Below are 17,560 nucleotides of genomic sequence, written 5' to 3'. Positions count from 1 at the left end.
AGAATAATTGATACATTTGAGTTATGGGTTGGAGGAGAATATTGAAATTATTATGGCATGCCAAAGGAACAAACCAATCTGTGTTGAAAGAAGTATAGCCCCAGAGTGCTCCTTGGAAGCCAGGATGGCGAGACTGTTTCTCTGATACTTAGGACATATTGTCAGGAGGGACCAGTCACTGAAGAAGGATATCATGTTTGGTAAAGAGGAGGGTCAGAGAAAAAGAGGAAGACCCTCAGTAAGATGGACTGACACAGTGGTGGTAGTGATGGGCTCAGGTGTAGCAAGGATTGTGAGGTTGACCCAGGACCTGGCAGTGTTTCATTTTATTGTGTGGAGGGTCGCTATGAGTGAACAGCACCTACCAACAACAACAATAGTTATTTTCTGTTAATAGTTAGCTGAGTGTTAGGCACACAGTAGGCATTTAATAAGCATTTGTCATGAAATGTAATAATTATTAAGGCTCTATACTTAAAGCTGGACTCCTGGTGTGGTGCTGTAGGATCCAGCATTGAGTTGTGAACCACAAGGTCAGCAGTGCAAACCCACCAGCTGTTCCTTGGAAACACTGTACAGGGATGCTATGGGTTGGAACTAACTGACAGTACTTAGCAACAAAACAACTGCACAATACAATTGATCCTTTCAGTAACCAGTAGGTTTGTCCACTCTGGTTACATCTTAGAATCACTGAGAGAACTGGTAAAAACCAACCAACCAAACCAAACCAAAAACCAACCCTTGATTTTGATTTGCCTTGCCCGGTTATTTTTTTTTCTTTTTTTGTGTGTGGTGGTGGTGGTTGTGGTATAAATGGGACACTTAAGCATTGAATTTCATAAACGTACCCAGGTAATTCTTAGGACTCATCCAGGATTCAGAATCTCTGGATCAGGGCTGATCTGGAGAGAATCTCTTTGAGAAAGACTGGACAGCTCCAGATAAATAATGATTTATCCTTTTCTTTAAGCATTTTCTAAAGATGATTTCCTAACTTTCTTTGGTATATTTTAGTGTCTTGCTATTCTAACAAGGGAGTTATTAATGCCTAAAAAGTTTAAAGCCATTTTTTCAGAAGATCACTGTTGTATAGAATATTCTTATTCTTGTGCCACTACCATCAAGAAGGAAATAGAAGGTACTATGACTTGGGCTGAGAGAGGGAAGACTTGGAAACAGTCTGTCCTAGATAGTTGACAATGTAAGTGAAAGCCAGAAACTTTAGTCTCTCAACCTCCAGTTTACTTTTCATTCTAATTATTTAAAAAAAGAAAGAAAGAAAAGAACTATTGCTTTATTTAATCTATATATTACAAGTGAAAAACAAGGATGAAATTTCATGGAAAATAATAAGGAAATGATGCAATGACTTACTTTTACTCAGGGCAGGTTCTGGAATGTAGGGAAAGGTCTTGGTTTAATGTGTTGTTGTCTTCACTCTTCCTAAATTTGCCCACCCCTCCTGCCATGTACTATAAGAAATCTGCAATGAAAAGATACAAATTAGAATGACTAATTTTACATATGAATCTAATTTACTCTTACTAAAAAATATACCCACTCTTCACTTATCCTGGTTAGGTTCCAAAGACAACGTTGTTATGTGACAATTAGTGTTATATGAAAATAGAGGATGAACACATCCGATCACACAGTGGAGGATGACTACATCATAACAACTGCCAGACCACCGAGAATCATGGTCCAGCCAAGCTGACAAATACCCTTAACCATTGCAGCCAATGTCAGTCTTGCCTTGCACTTTGATGTTTGCTACTGCCAGCTGTACATCAGTAATATGAAAAATAGTTGGATAATATATGTCATTTGTTACTGCCAGATGTACATCATTAATATGCAGACTGTCAGATAATGAGATCGTCAATAAATGAGTAGACATAATGATTTTGTCTTATTATTTTTCACATAATCCACACAGTGTAATCCATACAGTCAAATGCATTTGCATAGTCAATAAAACAGAAGTAAATATCGTTCTGGTATTTCTTTTGCTTTCAACCAAGATCCATCTGACATCAGCAATGATATCCCTGGTTCTCTGTCCTCTTCTGAGTCCAGCTTGAGTTTCTGGCAGCTCCCTTTCTCAAAGTACTGCTACAACTGTTTTTGAATTATCTTTAGAAAATTTTTACTTGTGTGTGATATCAATGATATGGTTTGGCAATTTCTACATTCTGTAAGGTCATTTTTCTTTGGGCACAAATATGAACCTCTCCAAGTGGTTGACCAGGTAGCTGCCTTCTAAATTTCTTAGCACAGATGAGTAAGTTACTCCAATGCTGCATCAATCTGTAGGAACATTTCATTGGTATTCATCAATTCTTAGAGCCTTGTATTTTGCCAATGCCTTCAGTGCAACTTGGATTTCTTCCTTCGATACTATCAGTTCTTGATCATATGCTACCTCCTGAAATGGCTGAATGTCTTTTTGGTACAGTGACTGTGTACTCTTTTCATCTTCTTTTGTTGCTTCACACACCATTCACCATTTTGCCCACAGAATCTTTCAGTACCGCAAATCAATATTTCTATTTTTTCTTCATTTCTTTCAGCTTGAGAAATGCTGAGTATGTTCTTCCCTTTTGGTTTTCTATCTCCAGGTCTTTGAACATTTCATCATACTTTGTCTTCTCAAGCTGCCCTATAAATTTTCTGTTCAGTTATTTTATGTAATGATTTTTTCCCCAGTGGCCTTAGCTTCGCTACATTCAAGTGCAAGTTTCAAAGTCACTTCTGACATCCAGTTTGGTCTTCCTTTCTTCTCTATTTAATAACCTTTTGCTTTCTTCATGTATAATGTTCTTGAGATCACGCTAGAACTCCTCTGGTCTTTGTTCATTAGTGTCTAAAGCATCAAATCTATTTTTGAGATGGTCTGTAAATTCAGGTAGGGTATACTCAAGGTAGGACTCCTGATGTGGCACTGTAGAATAAGCACTAGATTGCTAATCATGAGTTCGGCGGTTCAAACCCGCCATCTGGTCTTCAGAAACCCTATATGGGGTTATATTCATTCTCATTTCCTACTTCCCTCTCTTTCTTATTTGTGCCACACACATTTGAAGAAACAATATTTGGATATTGCTCAAATCAGAGTTTCAATTGATTTTGCTTACATAAGTGTACGTGTATGTACAACTTTTTCTCTAATTGCGTTAGTATTAAATTTTCATAAGGAGCTCCTCTATCTTCACTTTTCCTTAGTAATGGCTTCTTACTCTAGAGGTCCATTTATTCATACACTTTCTTCCTATACAAAGAGCTTCAAAAAGTTCACAGAAATGTGAAGTGAAATGATAATGGACTTTTTCCATGAGATTTTTGAAACCCAGTGTACTCTCATTTACTGGTCTTTCTCAGTTCATTATTACATAAGAGGTTTCAAAAAGTTTGTGAAAAGATGAAATTAAAAGATAATAGAATTTTTCCATGAACTTTTTAAAAGCTCCCTTGATAGTTTGGCCAAAGGTTCAGCCATAATAGCAAGTGGATGAGAATTGGAATTCACTATACCAGTCTAACTTTGATGTTAGGGCACTGGAAAGAAAAAAACGTTTGAACAGTCACACTATGAAGAGTCCTTAGGTAATCAAGCTTCTGCTCTTATCATCAAATTGGGAAGCAGGGCGTAAGACTCCTCCTGACCCCCAAAAGATGGCCGAGGAGAGAGCTGATCAAACAAAACTTGATCCAAATTTTCCTGAAGTTACAGCAAAATTAAAAAGCCAGCAGCAAAGACATCAGATGAGCAGTCCATTTGTTTCCAGAGGACTCTGATGTAAACTGAAAATGACTGGGCAGAAGAGAGAGGCTGGGCTGAAAGTAAAAAGTTGTCCATCACTTGTCAATGCTTTCTCCCTTTTAACTACAGAAAATCCAAGGATGAGCTGTTTTATCAGCCCAGTGGGATTTCCTACCTCTATAACACTGGAATAGTGAACCACAGAAGACTCCAGAATATATATTTAAATTCAATGAAGATGCTGGGATGTTCTTGTGCAGCTCAAGATCTTGTTTCCTCCCTCAGTCTTCCATGCATCTCTCCCTGTTGGCACTGGAGAGTGACATCAGAATACCTGCTGTTATCACTGTCTCTATAGCAACAGTGGTGAGGTGACTAGGAATTGAGTCAAAGAACAAGGGAAGAGTGATACTGAAGACACACTCCAAGGCTCTGCTTACTTTCTTCACATTAATTCTCCTGAAAATGTCTCATTTAGGTGGGAAATATGGGAGGGGGAGATTTTGCCATGTGATTCCACTTAAAATAACAGAGTAAGTATTATACATTAAAAAATCTAGATGGCTACAGAGGGGAGTAAGAATGAAAGGGAATTGAAGGCCTATAAAATAACTTAAGCAAGGCCCATGGTATTACTTCAATTTGTGGGACCCATCCTGGTCGGTTATTTTATTAGCCTCTTTGTAGAAATGGTATGGTGGAGGTACCTGACCTCCTCTAACTTCATAAGAAAGGGAGAGAATCACCATCAGCATCAGCTCAAGGCTGATTCCTAGGAAGCAGAGGTCACACATACCTTTTCTTGCCAAACTTTTTGCCAATTCTGACACCAGCCATCCCTCCATGGCACTTTCTACTTCTCTGCTGGGCTCAGTAATTCATTGCAATGGGCATACAGAACTCACAGATAATACTCATGATTACAGGGTTTATCAGGGAAGTACAACTCAGGATCAGAAAACACCCAGGATACAGTTCTTTAATCAGAACATCCTCTTCTCAGCCGTGCCTGCAGATGGACTTCTGGCACTTGTTCCTCAGATCCTCGGGCCTCCTGGGCTTGCTGTTTGGCCTTTGTTTGCCATGCTCAGGTAAGTGGTACAAAGCTCTTTAGCTCCACTGATGACACGTAACTTCACTAGCAAGCCTCTTGCCAGAAGGTGCTTACAGGTCTCACTCCATGGGCTGTGACACCCACTGTGACCTCTTCTGTCAATCTCCTGGCTCTGCTGCCATCATGTCTCTGCCTCTGCTTCTCACTGTCTCTTCCTGTCTCCAGTGTTACAGAGCTAGCTCCTGGGTCTAGGTGGTTCTCAGTGCAGGAATCTTTGGTTCAAGGGATGTGCTTTGCTACCATCTCTTATTCTTGATTATTCTTAGCCAGGTTTCCCTTTTCTGCCTTTGGGATGGCTCATTTTAAGCCTAGTAGGATGACAAGATCTTCTCACTACAGTTTCCGTGGAGTTCCAAGAATCTTAGTTGCATTAATAGCTAACAGTCCATGGCCACAGCACCTTATTGGCATAGTGCGATTCAATCACATGGTATGAGTTACAAGACCTGTCTAGAAAGGCTATGTAAAATGATCCATCACACTCATAGTTGCCATTGAGTCAATTCTGACATGTGTGCTGTGATTTGCTCCATGAAGTTTTCCATTGTGACCTTTTAGAAGCAGATCATCTGTCATGTCTTCTGAGGCACTTCTGAGTGGGTCTGAACAGCCAACTTTCTGATGAATGATCATTTGTGCCACTCAGGGACTCCTGTAAGCATCTTACGTGTTGTTAAAAAGAAATTTTAGGGTATTTTGCCTAAACTGATCATCTATGGGCTGATTCCTCTTAGAAGATCAGCGATACAGTAATTCTAATTCATATTCTGCAATGCATCAGGAACCGGGCTGGGCTAAATCAGACCAAGAGGCCTTTGGTTACCAATTTCTTCCAGGCTTGAGGACTTTACTATTAGTACATTCTCTTTGGTATGTTAGCTTGGATAATCTATAATTAATGATTAAATACATGAGTAATATATAGAGTCCTTAAAGCAAAACCAAATTCTGATCAAGGTCACCAGATAAAGATTAAGTTCTAATTGAATTCAAAAGTGACTGGTTTATTACAGGTTACTTCCATTGGCAGGAGAAAGATGAGGCTTTCTGCTCCTGAGAAGATGTAAAGTCTGGGAAACCCTATAAAGGGTTGCTATGAGTCAGAATCAACTTACTGGCATTTAACAACAACAACAGCAACATCTTATCGGCAGCTCAAACCCACCACCCACTCTTCAGAAACCATCTTCAGGGGTTGCTATGAATGGGAACTGGCTCAACGGCACGTGACAACAACCTTCATCAACCTTATTTATCAATGATCTATTATGTTAGGCCTCCATTTCTTCTGCTTTAATATAAATGGAAATTTGATTTATTGATCTCTAAAGACACCTTCCAACTCTAACTTTCTATGACACTGATTCGTGAATGACATCTGAATCGGACTGCATGTACATGCATATAGCACTCTGAGACTGACAAAGCACCTTCACATCCATTATGTCATCTGATCCTCACAATAACCTCTTGAGGTAATGGAGTAGACATTATTTTCTCTGTTAGACAGGTATAAGGTGTAAGACCTTGTTTAAGTACCAACTAGTAACTGGTAGAACCGGGACTAGGATTTAATACCCTACATTTTTAAGTCAGTGTTCTTTCAAATATACCACCTTGAAACTAACAGTGAGACACAAGGGAGTGTTTACTTTGTATGAGTCACATCACATAACTGACTATGTTACATAGGGTTAGAAGGTTGTTGACAATATTGGGGTCTGTCAATTGATCATAACTATCAAAGTATGTTCATATCTATTTTGACTTCATAATCAAATATTAGCAAATGGTACATTTTGAGTGAATATAGAATAAGGCCAAGAAATAACTTCTGTAAGATAGCCTAGCATTACTAAGTTTCTTCCAGGGTTTCATTTTTCTTTAAATTTTGATAGTATAAACAGTGGGGGAGGAATAGGGTAGAACAACCAATATTACAAGTCCACTATTAGGTAACACCTATTCACTCTACCAAGGAGCTCTGGTAGCATAGTGGTTACGAATCAAGCTGTGAACCTTAAGGTTGTGGGAGAAATTAAGGCTGCTCTGTGTGAGAAAGATGAGGCTTTCTGCTCCTGTAAAGATTTCTAGCCTCGAAAACCCTGTATAGGGTCGCTATGGGTCGGAACCGACTCGATGACACTTAACAACAATAACAACTCACTCTACTAGGAGACTTGATGGTGAAGTAAGTTAATCATTGGGATGCTAACCACAAAGTCTGGGGTACAAACCCACCAGCTATTCTGTGGGAGAAGGGTAAGGCTATCTACTCTCATAAAGATTTACAGTCTCACAAGCCCATTGGGAATCCTGGTGTGGCACTGTAGGATAAGCACTCGACCTCAAGGTCAGTTTGAACCACAGGTTGGTAGTTGAAACCGACCAGCCACACCTCGGAAATCCTATACAGGGTAGCTATGAATCAGAACTGACTCTACAGCACTTAACAACAACAACAAACCTCTACTCTGTCCTATATGGTGTTCTCTAGAGAAGCAAAACCAGTGAAGCTTATATATATACACACACACACATCTATATTATATATCAAGGAAATGGCTCACACAGTTGTAGAGGTGGGCAAGTTCCCAGTCAGTGAGTCAGGTGCCAGGTTGGAGACTTAGTCATGTAGCTGCAGGAGCCGATAAACCCCAGATGAGCAGGTAAGACGGCAGGCTTCTGGATGCAAAGGCAGATGAATCCCACGTCAGCAGGTAAAATGGAAGGCTGCTGTTGACTCTCAGGATCAGCAGGCAATACCATAGGCCACAAACTCAAGTCCAAAAAACTGGAGGTCAGATGACAAGTCAGATGCAGAATCCAGAGAATTCAGGCCCAGCAAAACTGCATTGGAAGCCGGTCACACCAGGAAACTTCCTTTCAGTTGATTTTCTGCTGATAGCAGACCTCATCATGGAAGTGATTACATCATATTAGATCTCATCATGGGGGATTCCTATGCCTTAACTGTAAAACCACTGAGAATCCTGACCCAGTCAAGTTGACACAAAACTTTAACTATCACAGTCACTATTAGTTGGAATCAATTTGATGGCAGTGGCTTTGGTTTGGTTTGGCCTTATCAACAATCTTGAGAGGAAGCAGGACTAAACAATGTTTCATTCTGTTATAAGGTTTCCATAAATTTATCCTATCCACAGTAACAAGGACTCACTCCAGGCCTTTTGTAAAGATCAGCTACACACTTTCTCTCTTCCTGAGGAAAAACAACAACAAAAAAAAACAACACTGAAAGAATTATAAAGTCCTAGAGCCCTCAAACTAGTTTGCTTTCTGATAAACCTAAGCAGATATCTTAAATGATCACTGTCTCCTGAGAGGTATGACATGAAAAAAATACTTTAAAATGCAAGTGTTCAATCTTTCTAGAATTTCCTCAGGCTTCAGATGGCTCTTTCTAGAGTAACATAGATTCTCAAAGGGGCCTATCCAAAACCAAACCTATTGCTGTTGAGATCACTCTAACATCTACCCTTGTTTGTCACCAAAGTCAGTGGTTCAAGCTCACCAGCAGCTCCTCGGAAACCCTATACAGGGTCGCTATGAGTCGGCGGTAACTCGTTGGCACTTAACAACAACAACCCTTTAAGGGGTCCATGGAGTCCTAGTGTGGTATTGTAGAATAAGCACCAGACTACTAACTACAAGGTTGGTGTTTCAAACCCACCAATTGCTCCTTGGAAACCCTATCCAGAGTCACAACGAGTGGGAACTTACTCGGCACTTGACAAGAAGGGGTCCATAGTTAATAACAAACAAAAAAAACTTGTTTAAGAGACCCATATGAAGTTTCTTCCTAGAAAAAAGTACAAAATAGCACAGGTAGCCATTAATTATGTACATTTCAAGAGGTTCTCACTTCCTATATCTCACTCATGAATCATGGACTGCAGGTTCAAAACGACTGAATATGATATGCCAGGTAGTGTTAAATGCTTTGCTAAGTAAATGACTTAAAAATACAGCTCAGGTTATATGATGAGTACCTTGAATAGGGTGGTCAGAGAAGTCTTTTCCAAAGAGGTAACCTTTGAGTAGAGACAAGTTCATGCTGACAGCTGAATTCACATGCCAAAAAAAGTGAACCAGCAAGAACAAAGGCCTGAATGTGTTTGGTGGGCTCGATGTGCATTTATTTCTTTGGGGGCAAATACTAATATTTTGACGTTAGTGCCGTCAGTCGGTTCCGGCTCATGTGATCCTGTAGTTTCCGAGGAGCAGCTGATGGGTTTTGCACCTCCGACCTTCTAGTTCACATTCCAGTGCTGATCCTACAGTGCCACACCAGAAGTCCATATTCTGATCCACACCCTGACTTCTATTTCTCTTCTTTACCTTCCTCCTCCCCCACTTTCTGGGTCTTGGTTCGTCCCTTCAAGTACTCTTCCAGGATAGGAACCGTGCCACTGCCATACTCTTGGTAAAGACTACCTTATCTATCAATTTCAGAGAGACATCACACTGAGAGTCAAGAAGGTGAAGGGAGTTACGAATCGGGCTGCGAACCTTGAGGTCAGCAGTTTGAAACTACCAGCTGTTCCGCGGGAGAAAGATGAGGCTTTCTGCTCCCATAAAGATTTACAGCCTCGGAAACGCTGTACAGGGTCGCTATGAGTCGGTTCCGACTCCACGGCATATAAGCCCCAACCACCAGAATAAGCACAGGACAGCTATCTGCAAGGTAGCTTGAGTTAAGTCACTGGTTTACTGTCTATCCCAGGTCTGAGATTCAGACTCACAATTCCCACACTTTCATTCACCCCCGCCTCTCCTCTCCTTTAGGTTTCCTTCCTCCAGTTCCTTTTTCAGCTGTGGTGGTTACGTGCCGTGAATTCGGTTCGGAACTCATAATGAGTCTAAACTCAGGGTTTCTGAGGTTGTAATTCTTTACGGGAGCAGAAAGCCTCATCTTTCTCCCGTCGAACAGTTGGTAGTTTCGAACGATTCACCTTGAGGTTAGCAGCCCAATTCGTAACCACTAGATACCAGCTGTATTCTATTCCAACTTCAGATCTACTTTTTTTTTTTGGTGAAGCGCCTGCGCAGACAGGCTTGGAGAGAAATTTTGGCCCAGCATAGTAACCGTAGTCGATCAGATTGCTAGCCGTGGGGGATTGTGGGAGAAGATGGCCGCCGCCGTACATCTCCCGGTTGTTCGCGTCCTTCCAATGTCACGTAAGTGTCATCGGAAACAGCGGCTCCTGAGCGGGGTTCGGAGATGGGATATAAAGTTGTTGGGGTGCTGCTGTGTTGCAGCAGACACGCCTATTCTCTAGACACTCTGGTGTTTCTAGGCCCAGAGGTACTTCTCAGAGGGGTGCGCTCTGTGAGTGTGAGCCTGGGAAGGGAGGTCGAGCAGGTAAAGCACTAAAAGAATTCTGATAGGTTTGTAAGTTTGGGGTTAAGAGAAACTTTTTTTGGAGGTGGGATGCGGAAATGAAGGGTGAATCTGTAAGGAACGGAAAAGAAAGGTAGTGGAGGGGTTGTCTCCAGAGTAGGGTTTAGTTGTCAGAGGTTTTATAATCTTGTGCAAATCCTTAATTGGTCTCAACCCCTAGATTCTTAGAGTCACAATAGAAATGATAATACCTTAATGTCAGTTTCTGAGAAGATAAAATGAAATAATATTTAAACACTCATATATAGCATAAGGAGCTCTGGTAGCGTAGTGGTTACGAATCGGGCTGTGAACCTTAAGGTCAGCGGTTCGAAACTACCAGCCGCTCCGCGGGAGAAAGATGAGGCTTTCTACTCCCGTAAAGATTTGCCCCCTTGGGAACCCTGTACAGGGTCGCTATGGGTCGGAACCGACTCGACGGCACTTAACAACAGCAACATATATAGCATAGATTAGTTAGAGTAGATCGCTGGGACCTGAGGGTGAGGGCTTGTTTGGGGAGGGAAGAAGCAGAAGCTTCCTGGAAAGGAAAAGAAAGAGTGAGGATAGCTTAGACTTTGTCAGCAGTGTTCAGTCTCCCAACTCAACTGATTGGCTCTGCTTTTTTGATCCTTACACTGAGAATACATATTTGCTCTTCCACTCACAAGGAGGCAAGAAAGAAAGAAAATTAGGAATATAATTGTTCCTCGTGCTTGTACCTTCTACCCCTCTTACCTACAAACAAGCCTCAGTCAACCCCCCCACCCCCAATTATATTTTTTGTAGTAAAATTTAATCACCACAGACTATTCCATAGTGGTTACGAATCGGGCTTTGAACCTTGAGGTCAGCAGTTCAAAACTACCAGCTGTTCCGCGGGAGAAAGATGAGGCTTTCTGCTCCCGTAAAGATCTATAGCCTCTGGAACCCTGTGCAGGGTCTCTATGAGTTGGAACTGACTCCACGGCATATAACAACAACAACAACAATTAGTTGCTGTAAAGATTGGCTGCATGTCAGAATCACCCTGTCTTTATAGTGTTGCTGTAAGAAAAACACTATTAAGTGAGTGGCTTTAAATTTTATTTTCTCATAGTTTTGTTGTTAAGTGCCATCGAGTCAGTTCCTACCCATAGCGACCCTGAATAGGGTTCAAGGAGCAGCTGGTGAGCTTGCAAAGTGACTGTTCAGCCCAGCGCATTAACCCTCAGCGCCACACCAGGAGGCTAGAAATGCGAAATTAGGGTGCTAGCTGTACTAGACATCATTCTCTGTTGGCTCTGAAGGAAGATACTTGTCTCTTTTGAGTTTCTGTGTGATCTTCATGTGGCTTGGTATCTCTCTTACCCCAGCTGTGCTTCTTTTGCTTGCTTGTTCAATCCCTTTTGTATCCCAAAGCAGGACTTGCAACCAGAGTAAAACATAAAACAGATCTGGCATGACTCACGGAAACGAGTGCAAGTACCTGATACGTAGCAATCACATCTCTTATGCTTTGAATTTTGACTGGAGTAGGATTGCAGCTTTGCATTGAACAAATATGCTACAAAAGATTGCTTTAAAGGATTAAAAAGAAAAATTGTTACTTTGAGGACTAAGGTGCATCTGATCCATGATACTTTCAGTTGCCTCATATGCATTTGAAAGTTGTATATTGAATAAGGAAGACTGAAGAAAAATTGATGCTTTTGAATTATGGTGTTGGTGAAGAATGTTGAATATACCACGGACTGTCAGAAGAATGAGAGTGTCTGTTTTGGAAGAGGTACAGCCAGAATGTTTTTTGGAAATGAAGATAGTGAGATGTCAGCTCCTATACTCTGAACATGTTATCAGGAGGAAAAGGACATCATGCTTGGTAAAAGAAAGATCCTCAGTGAGATGGAGTGACACAGTGGCTGCAACGATTTACTCAAACACAGCAATGATTGTGAGGACGGTGCGGGAACAGACAGTGTTTCATTTTGTTGTACACAGTGTCACTGAGTCAACCCATTCAGTGGCATCTTGCAGCAGCAACAGAATCCAAGAAGTGATGCCCTGCTCAAAGATGGTGGCTGACTATGCCACTTTGGATGTGTGTTGCTATGTTGGACATCTGCCACCTTTTTAATATTTAATTTTGATCGGAACACTGCTGTTTCTTACTCAGGTCAAAATCTACAGCAGAAGAAATTTGGTTGCTATGCAATGTGTAGAGCTGCCTAGCTGCCCTTGTTTCTGTTGACCATGACTGAACCATTTGGAAGTCATGGAACCAATCCCTGTTCTTAAGATAATGAATTAAGACACATCCTACATTAGTCCTGTGTCATTAACATAATGAAGATAACCCAAATAGGATTATTCAATAACCATAGATGGTTATTATAAATAACTACAGATGATCTTGATGCTGTTAGAGCCCCTTCCAACTAAGAAACCCTTTAGAAAATAGAATGAAACACTGGTCCTGTGGTCCTATGCCATCTTCCCAGTTGTTATGTTTGAGCCCATTGCCACTGTGTCAGTCCATTTCATTGAGTGTCTTCCTCTTTTTGGCTGATCCTCCATTTTGCCAAGTATGATCTTCTTCATGGACTGGTCCAATCTGACAACATGTACAAAGTACAAGAGATGAAGTCTTGCCATCCTTGCTTTTAAGAAGTATTCTGACTGTACTTCTTCCAAGACAGATTTATTTGTTCTTCTGACAATCCATGGCAATTTCAGTATGCTTCACAACACCATAATTCAAAAGTATAAATTTTTCTATGATCTTTGTTCATTGACCAACTTTTACATGTGTTCAAGAGAATTGAAAATACTATGGTTTGGGTCAGTTGCACCTTAATCCTCAAAGTGACATCTTTTGCTCTTTAATACTTAAAAGATGTCTTTTTCAGTAGATTTGCTCAATACAATATTGTTTGATTTCTTGACTGCTGCTTCCATGAGCATTGATTGTGGATCCATGCAAAATGAATACTTTGACAGTTTTAATCTTTTCTCTGTTTATCATGACACTGTTTCGTTCTGCTGTGCATAAGGTCACTATGGGTCAGTACCGACACGATGGTACCTAACAACAACAACATTTATTAGTTCAGATGTGAGAATTTTTCATTTTCTTTACATTGAGGTGCAAGCCATACCGAAGGTTATACTCTTTTATCTTCATTGGTAAGTATTTTAAGTCCCTTCACTTCCAGCAAGCAAGGTTGTATCATCTGTATATTGCAGGCTGCCTCCAATCATGTTGCCAGGTTCTTCATATAATCCAGCTTTCTGGATTATTTACTCGGTATATAGATTGAATAATATGGCTAAAGGGTACAACCTGGATGCACAACTTTCCTGATTTTAAACCATTCCATGTTCTCGTTTTCTGTTCTAAAGACTGCCTCTTGGTCTATATATAGTTGTTGTTGTTGGTGGTATGTCGTGGAGTCAGTTTTCCGAGGCTTTAAATCTTTATGGGAGCAGGAAAGCCTCATCCTCCCACGGAATGGCTGGTAGTTTCGAACTGCTGACTTTGAGGTTAGCAGCCTGACTTGTAACCACTGCGTTACCAGAGCTCCTTCCAGTTAAGTTTCCTAGAATTCCCATTCTTCAACATTTTGTGTACAGTTTATTATGATTCACATAATCGAATGCCTCTGTGTAGTTAATAAAATACAAATAAACATCTTTCTGATATTCTTTGCTTTCAGCCAAGATCCATGTGATGTCAGCAATGATATCCTGGTTCCACATCTTCTTGAATTTCTGGCAACTCCTTGGGGGAGTACTACTGCAACTATTTTTTAATTATCTTCATCAAAATTTTAGTTGCATATGATATTAATGATTATTGTTCAATTATTTCTACATTTGGTTGGGTCACCTTTCTTTAAAATGTGCACAAATAGGGATCTCTTCCAATAGGTTGGCCAGGTGGCTCTCTTTCAAATTTCTTGGCTTAGACAAGTGAGGTTCTCCAGTGCTGTATCACTCTGTGCGAACATTTCAATTTGTATTCTGTCAATTACTGGGAACTTGTTTTTCGCCAGTGTCTTCAGTGCAGCTAGGACTTCTTTCTTTCTTGATCATATGGCACCTATTGAAATGGTTGAACACTGACCAGTTCTTTTTGGCTTTAGTGACTCTCTCTGTTCCTTCCATCTTCTTTTGATGTTTATTGCATCATTTTAGTATGTTGCCCTTGATATCCTTTATTGTTGCAACGTGAGGCTTGAATCCTTTTCTTCATTTTTGTCAGCTTGAGAAATGCCAATTAAGTTCTTCCTTCTTGGTTTTCTAGTTTCAGGTCTTTGGACATTTCATTTTAATAGTTTTCTTCTCAAGCTGCCCTTTGAAATTTGCTGTTTAGCTCTTTTACGTGTGGCACTGTGGGTTAAGCACTGGAATACTAACCACAAGGTTGGTGGTTCAAACCCACCACCTGTTCCTTGGAAACCCTAAATAGGGTTGCTATGAGTCGTAACTGATTCAACAGCACAGATATTGGGGTTAGAATTTACAACATATCTTTTTTGGGGACACAATTCAATCCATAACACATTGTTAGCACTATAAAACATAAATTTGGTCCCATTTCAAAACTGTTGACTAAATTTGTTTGGGATTGGTTCCTTGCACCTTATTTAAAAATTTTTTAAAGTCCCACAGTTAATTTTGATGTTCAGCCTGAAGTGAAATCAGGAATATTCAGAGGATCCTCCCCCTTTTTGTTTCTTCTTGTAAAGTTCATAAGTACCACTGGGAAGATGTTTGGTGCTTATCATCTTGGCAAAGAAATGGATGACTTCTTTGCTAAGACATCAGTTGGTTCATGTTAAAGTATTACAGTGGTGAGACATAATGTAGGTTGTAAATAATAATATATGCTACTTAATGGAGCACATGGACTCCTGGTGTGGCACTGTAGAATAAGACCTGGACTGCAAACCAAAGTCGTCAGTTCAAACACACCAGCTGCTCCTCAGAAATTCTATACAGGGTCACTGTGAGTTGGAATCAACTCAATGGCACTTAGCAACAACAACACTGAGCACCTGCTACCACTAACCAAAGTTTTAGATGTTTTTATAGATTCTTTTGTTTAACTTACTTTTCATTACCTGGCACCATTCCGTGCTCTGAACCACCATGCTTTATAACTTCCGGTAAAGTATGCCTTTGTGTAAACTCAGGAGAAAATGCTAGTATATAACATAATCAAAAGACTGTAGAACAGAACTATAAAATGATGATGGAACGTAGACTTTGCCATTCCTAGTCTGCAGATGAAAAGCCTACACTCAGGGTGAGTTACTTTAGTCAAGATCACAGAGCTTTATGGTAGGAGAGTGGGATTTGAACCTTGACTGACTCCATTCTTCTTCTTCTTCTTTTTTTTTTTTCCTTCACATTTGCTCTATTTTATTGATTGCCCAAAGCAACACTTTGGAATTGAGATATTTATACATCAAAGGGTAAATGGTCATTATTGCAAGTAAAATTGCCTACTTTCATTTTCTGCTGTGTAGTTGACGTATGTAACATTACAGAGTCCTGTTGTGGTGCTGTAGGGTAAGCACTTGACTACAAGGTCTGTTTGAACTGCAAGGTCAGTGGTTCAAACTCACTAGCCATGCCTCGGAAACCCTATACAGGGTCGCAGTGAATCGGAAGAGTTGAAACCAGCTTGACAGCACTTAACAATAACATGTAACATTACAGCCTTTCTCGCAGGCTTAGAAAAAAGTTTATGAAATTGAAAACTAGCTCTTTTGGTTTACGTAGTGTTCCACACTTTGTTGTTGTTTTTTAAACGTTATGAATGACAGTATCTTTTGTGGTCATTTAATAGCTACTTGTTGGAGTCCTGATGTGGTGCTGTAGGATAAACACTGGACCACAAGGTCAGTTTGAACCATAGGTTGACACTTCAAACCCTTAACACTTAAAAACAACAATCTTAGCAACAGAAGCTTACCAGATCTTTTCTCCCATGGAGCAGCTGGTGGGTTCAAATCACCAACCTGTTTGTTTGATGCTGAGTGATGAACCACTGCACCACCAGAACTCCTCTCTTCAAATTGTTGTTGTTAAGTACCATCCAGTCAGTTCTGACTCATAGTGACCCTGTGTAGGGTTTCATTATGGACAGCAGTCCAGTGTTTATCCTACAGTGCCCCACCAGGACGCCTTCTGCAAATTTTAAATACCCACTAAATAAGTTACTACCCTCTTTGACTCGTCTCTCCATTTTTTTTTTTTTTTTAAATGAATACCATTGTTGTTGCTGTTAAGTGCCATGAAGTCAGTTCCAGCTCATAGACACCTTGTATAAGGCTTCCGAGGAACTGCTGGTGGGTTTGAACTATTGACATTATGGTTTGTAGTCCAGTGCCACACCAGGATCCCATCAGGGAGTAATTGTCCTTAATCACCTCTGCTCAAAAGCCTACTGCAGTGCCAGTGGTCTCAGATATAATTTGCTTGCATACTAATTTAGCTTTTTTTTAAGTATTTATTAATTACGTACATTTTTTGATCATATCAGTTTACTATTAAAAAAAAGAAACCAAACCAGCTGCTGTGGAGTCAGTTCAGATTCATGGAGACCTCTTGTGTGTCAAAAGTAGAACTGTGCTTCATAGCTCCATAATGGCTGATTTTGGGAAGCAGGTCTCCAGGTCTTTTTTCTAGGCACCTCAGGGTGAGCTAGAACCACCAGCCTTTTGTTTAGCAGTCAGAGTGTTACCTGTTAGTACCACTCCTTCCAGATCATAACTATCCTAAAAGATCAGTGGAAGCACAATTCTCCAGTGAGTTTTCTGTCCTGGTGTAGCGTGCTGTAGGATCAGTACTAGACCGTGAACCACAAAATCAATGGTTCAAACCCACTGGCTGCTCCTTGGAACTGAATTGATGGCACTTAACAACAGCAATGTTGATTTTCCTTCATTTTTTATTTACTGTAGTGTTAAAAGCATACCGACAGTATACAGTGAAACCCGTGAAAGCCAGAACCAGGGTAGAATACCACTGGAAAATTACCCTAAAAGATAAATGCCCCATCTTCTGAATTCCTATTTGTCTCTTTCAGCTTTTTCTAGATTTGCAAAGCACCAAACCAAACCTAAGCTCTAAACTTTGGTGATCCGGAACTTTAAACCCTTTTATTGTTCTACTTATTACATAGCAGTTATTTAACTTGTTCTCACACTTTAATAAGTTAGGAGGGACTTAAAAAATTGAGTATATCTAAATGAGATTTATATTTCTGCCATATGAGGAAAAGTTG

At 40.3% G+C, this 17,560-nt stretch overlaps 1 protein-coding gene across 1 annotated transcript in view; it reads left to right on the top strand.

Moving 5' to 3' along the window:
* Positions 1–10,027: 10,027 nt before the first annotated feature.
* Positions 10,028–17,560, top strand: part of NDUFA9 (NADH dehydrogenase (ubiquinone) 1 alpha subcomplex, 9, 39kDa) — a 42,901-nt gene continuing 35,368 nt past the window's right edge. The window contains exon 1 of the mRNA XM_006862673.1: positions 10,028–10,082. Coding sequence (XP_006862735.1) covers positions 10,034–10,082 — 49 coding nt within the window. The 5' untranslated portion in view covers positions 10,028–10,033. The remainder of the gene's footprint in view (positions 10,083–17,560) is intronic.

This window comes from Chrysochloris asiatica, unplaced genomic scaffold (genome assembly GCF_000296735.1).
Source record: "Chrysochloris asiatica unplaced genomic scaffold, ChrAsi1.0 scaffold00050, whole genome shotgun sequence".
Lineage (NCBI taxonomy): Eukaryota > Metazoa > Chordata > Mammalia > Afrosoricida > Chrysochloridae > Chrysochloris > Chrysochloris asiatica.
The sequence above is the reverse complement of the archived record's forward strand: the minus strand, read 5'-3'. Positions and strand labels throughout refer to the sequence as shown.